The 6000-nt window shown below is 44.9% G+C and overlaps 1 protein-coding gene across 1 annotated transcript in view; it reads right to left on the bottom strand.

The window, feature by feature from the left end:
• Nucleotides 1-789: 789 nt before the first annotated feature.
• Nucleotides 790-6000, bottom strand: part of LOC135376138 (uncharacterized) — a 29923-nt gene continuing 24712 nt past the window's right edge. The window contains exons 7-8 of the mRNA XM_064608715.1: nt 4477-4632; nt 790-1186 (exon numbers count right to left, since the gene is read on the bottom strand). Coding sequence (XP_064464785.1) covers nt 1097-1186; nt 4477-4632 — 246 coding nt within the window. The 3' untranslated portion in view covers nt 790-1096. The remainder of the gene's footprint in view (nt 1187-4476; nt 4633-6000) is intronic.

The following is a 6000-nucleotide window of genomic DNA, read 5'->3' as shown; positions in this document are numbered from 1 at the left end:
AGGAGATGAGTAAAATATTGTGTGTGAACTTCAATGCCACGTTTACAAGCTTGGTCAAGGTAGTTTAAATCTAGTTTCCAATTTTCGGAAAGCAGCAATCTTTGCATGTGTAAGGAGAGTAGGGCAGAGAGCGATATATTTGTTTCGCTGATATGACCCCTCTGCATAAAGTGAACGTCTGTCCATCCTCACGCTGTTGCAATAGGTACTACTTGGTTCACCCCATCAGATATTGTCATGAGCTGTTCGTCACATTTCACACTTTGAGCTGCATTGGAAGCTCGATTCGGTGTAGGCTCACTTAGTAGTCGTATTACACACGCTAGAACACGTGAAAGGTGGTGACATGCAAGTGATTGACGCGAAACGTGACGTACGTCACGTTTCACATCAATCACTTGCATGTCACCACCTTTCAAAATTTCCGCTATCACCTTTGTACCTTTGCGCTATCAGCTACGTCCAAACTGAGTTTGGATATGAATACGAGTGGAAAGTCATTGCCTTGTTTCTCTCACAAAAGGTTAGCGTCGCACATTACGTATTACAGTATACTGTACAGATGGGTACGTGTACGTGGGATGTACGTATTAGAGTATACTGTACAACTCCCCATTTATTTTCCTTGAAGGAATTCCCCGTGACCTTCGTCGTGCGCTCCATTGCTTCACTCGGTCGTAACACAATGCCCTTGGCATTTACGACGATTGCCACAGCAAAACACACAAACACACGGAGAAGCACAGGAGTGATTTTTTTGTGAAAAATATGACTGACGACAGAGTTCGCTATGCGTTGTGGTAATAACGTTGATTTATTTCCTAAGTACCATGTTTTGTTTCCTATCTTTCTCAATGCTTTATGCTGTGAGAAGAGGAACGAGATAGAATCCTATTGTAATAGTTAGAATAAGTATCAGCATGGCATAGCAGGGACGCGTTGTAAAACGAAAACGGGAGGGTGCAGGCACTGTCCAGTTTAAGTACCGGCCATCGGTTTAAGTACCGGCACTTATATTCGCACCAGATAATTTTGGAATTAATGCAGGTAGTGTTCCATGAGTTCGATGACAAGTCTTCAACGCAGTTGGTAGATATTACTTTGTGTGCTTTGAAGTTGGCGCAGGTAGAGCAACGTACCGGGCCTTAAATTCACCCATGTGAACGTTCTTGTCCCGATGATACACCTGCGCAAATAACACGATGACGGTTAAGAGATACATCAAAAAGTCCGCCGCGCAAAGCCGTGTGATACATATACAGGGTGTTACCCTATAAAAGTCTACCCGTGCCGCCATGCCGTACTCGCCAATTACTCAATGCAGGTGGCACATTGTGCGATCTTCATATAAAGCTCATAAGGACATTTAATCTTGGTGAATCCCGTAGTCAAAACAATCAAGATGGCGGCGTTGAGAAGAGCACTTGCCATGCTGCTCCCCAGATGACGACGTGTCGCATATCCTGCCAGCCGGATGGAACTGCAGTTTCCATTTCGCTTTCGTGTAACTGTCGTACTTTGCTCAGAAGTAAGCAACGTGAGCTACAAAAAATGCCGACATACTCAGCAGACGACCGTCAAAAGGGATGTCGTCTGCTTACTGAGAGGCGCCATCTTGGCTGTTTTGCCTACAGGAACCTCAGGTTTTGCGCTATAACTTTGCGTAACGGTGCTCAATCACTTCGATATTTGCCATGGATGAATGTCCTTATGAGGTTTATACGTAGACAACACATTGTACCGCCTGCATTGAGTAATTGGCGAGCACGGCATGCCGACGCGGGTAGACTTTTATAGGGCAACACCCTGTACATCGCATACACCAGCATGCTTTTCCGTACTTTTGTGACTCATGGTCACCTTAAAATGAACCCCTGGTGTGATTTTTGGTGCTTGTAGGGTTACTTACATAAGGTCACTCACAGCAGCAGTCAACTGCCGTCAGCACAAAGTGCACGCGACAAACCGAGAATGCCGAAGGAAAAAGCGACACGAGCTGTCCGGTGCAGGATATGGGTATTCGGAGGCGTGTTTTCAACAGATGGAAGTATCCTTTATTGCAAAGCCTGTCAGATACGGGTTTCCGGAGAGAGAAGTTGAGAGATACCTCTGTGGAAACTCACGAACAGTGAGCTTCACAATTTCTTGGAGAAGCACACCAAGCAATGTGTGCCCGACCAGTCAACGCTCCGTAAAAGGTATATCAGAGACTGCTATGAAGAGACTCTTGCAAAAATCGGAGAAGAAATCGGCGAGAATTATGTATGGGTGTCCGTCGACGAAACAACTAATAGCACCGGCTGTTATGTGGCAAATTTTATCGTTGGGAGTTTGAAGGCCGAGAAAGCTGGCCGTCCAATCCTGCTCAACACAGTGGAACTGGAGAAGGTGAACCACTCAACTATCGCGCGTTTTTCTACTTCGTCTTTGGAACTGCTGCGGCCTGGCAACATACAGAGAAGGTTCTTCTCTTCATGACAGATGGAGCGTCATACATGTGCAAAGCAGCAAAAGGACTAGTAGTTTTATATTTCAAAATGATTCCTGTGACGTGCGTTGTTCACGCTGTACACCGTGTCGCCGATGAAATTCGCTTGGCTTTTCCTGAAGTGGATTCGTTGGTGTCGAATACAAAAAAGTTTTTCTCAAGGCTTCTTCCAGAATGGGCATCTCCAGAGAGCATGCACCGGACATTCTCCTGCCGCCACAACCTGTCCTAACACGATGGGGAACATGGATCAATGCAGCCATATACTACGCTCTCCATTTTAATGCAGTAAAGCGAGTGGTAGAGCCGGTGCAAGTCGATGCTGTGTCTCTGAAGTGTGCAAGAGACTGCTTTAACAATGTAGAAGTTGAAAGGGACCTCGCAGATATTAACGCAAATTTATGTTATGTGACGGCATGCATGAAGAAGGTGGAAAAAGCTGGCGTTCCTCTGAGCGAATGTGTAAAAACTGTCCAACGTGTCTGCTCTGCGCTCCAATACCTGAAACGGAAAGGCTCTAGAGCCACTGTAAAGATGGAAGCACTTATTCAGAAGAACCGGCATCTGTCCACACTGCTCAACATTGGAGAGGTTCTAAACGGGAGCAACACGCCATACCAGGTCAAGACCTAAGCCCGCACGAGATTTCCTGTTTAAAGTTTGCCCCCGTGACGTCGTGTGACGTAGAAATAAGCTTCACCCAATACAGGGCTCTCTCAAGGGCAAGCAGGTGCACTTTCAAGTTCAAGAACCTGCGAATGACTTTTATTGTGGCATGCTACAAGGAAAGTGATTTTCCGGAAGAACTGGATCAATCAAGATACCACAATCCAGTAGCCATCTAGGCGGTCGGCGCGTTCGTTTACGATTGTGACGTCGAACGTCTTGCAATGGAGTTGCAAATCGTGTGTCACTTGTTAAGCTTGGTTGCTCCGGTGAAGGCTAATCCTACTCACCCTCTTGATACAGCTCACTGAGGTTAAAGTCATGTTCGGAATGAGAGGGTTTGCGATAGGGTTTGATCTGCATAGCCGTCGCTAGCTTCCTTTCGGTAGCCCCATTCGGTAGCGGTCGTTCTATGTTGTAAGCGTTATGGGCATTGTTCTTGATGGCATAAGGTCCGTCAAAAAGGGCTCCTAATTTCCCATCTCTGATTCCGTTGGAGAAGAGCACTTCATCACCGATTTGTCTGGAATCTAATCTTGGTTTCAAACCCTCGAAATACTTCGTAAGCTTGCAAGGCTATAGTGCCTATTTTGCTGTTTTTAGAGCCTAAATACCTGCCTATTATGACCCCATGCCACCATATCAGCACTGCACAGGTATTAATGCTGGTAGTACACTAACAGCTGTCCAGTGCTGGTAAGACGGCGATAAGCGCTTATAAACACATATTCGACGTACAGCCAAAGCGCTTCGGTTACTTTTCTTTCTTATCTGGCTAATTGGTTTGGTTAACTTAACTGTGTTACATGTGCCACCCCAATGTAATGCCCTCTTACGGCTATTGGGGTGTTTATATAAATAAATACATTTTGTAAATACTGCGGGGGTCGAGCACGATAAGCAAAACGCATGCAAGCACTACCAGGAACTCGCGTGATCTAACTGGTACTCAGCAGAAAAACAGGACAAGACATAGTACAGTGAGCTTCTCTGAGTACTTATGATGCGGCTACGGGAGTGTACCTGGTCGAAGTGCTCGGGACTGTGATGACATTTATAGAGGGAGTATGCCTGTGGGGAGTAGAAGCAGCTGACGCGTTTTGAATGACACGACTATATTGGAGTTACGTTAGATCTCAGGACAAAACAGAACATCATAAGTTCAGCCGTAAGGACAGAAAGCCAATTTTAAAGTGTTTCTGATAAAATAGAGATGTTCAGCTTCCTCACTGTCCTCAAGGAGACCGCAATCTCCTCATACCGCCATGCACAACCCCGAGCGTGAGATTAGTGCACATACTAATAAGAAAGCGTATACATACAACGTAAAGAATGTTCCCGGTCGTCTTGACTGGTTTTGGGATTGTGAGACCACAGACAATCAGTAGCATCGAAGCGCCTGAACTGCCACCGTTGAACAGTCGAATGCTTTCTATCGTGCACTGCTCTGCCTGTGTTAACTTCACTTTCTCGAAGTGCTGCATGGAAGAATTGCGAGATACGATATTGCACGTGTATAAGACAAAGACTGCAGGCTAACTGGTGCAGCATGACGATCTCGAATTGTTTTCGTTGATCCCTGAAGTATGTAGTCAAAATTGTTTGTGTACCCCGAAGACAGATAATCGTCGTCATCTCTAAAAGTAGAGTATTACTAGCGTAACGGTGCAGTATAAGAACTATACAAATTACGTTGAAGCAAAAGCCTTATTTCGGGAGTCTCCTTCCATCGGTACAAGAACAGTCCCTGGTCGAGATATTGGCGTTTCCTATCTGAGGCTTTTGATTCAATATACAGGGTGCTTCTTGTTATCTTAAACAAAACTTTATAGAAAAGGGATTTGCCTTATGGGGCTTTTACTTTTGTCATTGGACTTCTCGACGGAGCTGCTTCAAGGCAACCCTATTTTTATCTCAGATAGGTGACAAATTAACTCATATATTCTCATCAACTTTTCAATTATTGACTCTAGGGTCCACACTGCAATTGCGATAGTAAAGCCTGATCTCCACATCGTCCGCTCGAACTGCTGATGAAGCCCAAAAGTAATCGCAGCGCGCGCCACAGACCTAAGTATTTTAGCTCTGCCGTCTGCTGCAAAGCGCAGGTGATCGGCAAAAGAGCGACAGTGACGCCGACATAATCGCACAGACTGAAGTATACTCTTTAGATTAGGCTTTAATATCTCAATAGACAGACTTCAGTGTAATCTGTTTCACACCTGCTGCTTCTGCGCAAACTTGGTGCACTGATAATTGATTCTAATGTATGAACTGGGCTTCATTCCTTTTTACCTGGTCACAGTCAGTACATCACAGTTAATGATACAGATTCGAACATTGCCGCTGTTTTGTCCAGTGTGACCCAGGGCTCTGTTCTTGGCCCCTTACTTTTCTTAATATATATTAACGACCTACCACAGTGCCTTTCATCCTCGACAATTCGATTATTTGCTGACGATGGCGTTGTTTACAAAGAGATTTCATGTGATGCTGATACCGTACTCCTTCAGACATACCTTAATAATATACTAACATGGTGTAACACGTGGGTTATGGAGCTTAATATTAACAAATGTATGCACATTCACGATCTCACGAAACGCGGAACGTCACCACTCTTGCGCACTGGACAACATTACATTAGAAAGAGCTCCGAATTATAAATATCTAGGCGTGTTCATTTCATCAGACTTGCCTCGTAAAACTCACACTGACTTTATATCTAGCGACGCGAACCGTTCGCTAGGTTACATTCGACGTAACTTTCATCACGCACCTTCTTACTTCAAGCTAACCCTGTATAAATCCATCGTTCGACCTACACTCTTAAAAATGAACTTCAC

This window comes from Ornithodoros turicata, unplaced genomic scaffold, assembly GCF_037126465.1.
Source record: "Ornithodoros turicata isolate Travis unplaced genomic scaffold, ASM3712646v1 ctg00001046.1, whole genome shotgun sequence".
Lineage (NCBI taxonomy): Eukaryota > Metazoa > Arthropoda > Arachnida > Ixodida > Argasidae > Ornithodoros > Ornithodoros turicata.
The sequence above is the reverse complement of the archived record's forward strand: the minus strand, read 5'-3'. Positions and strand labels throughout refer to the sequence as shown.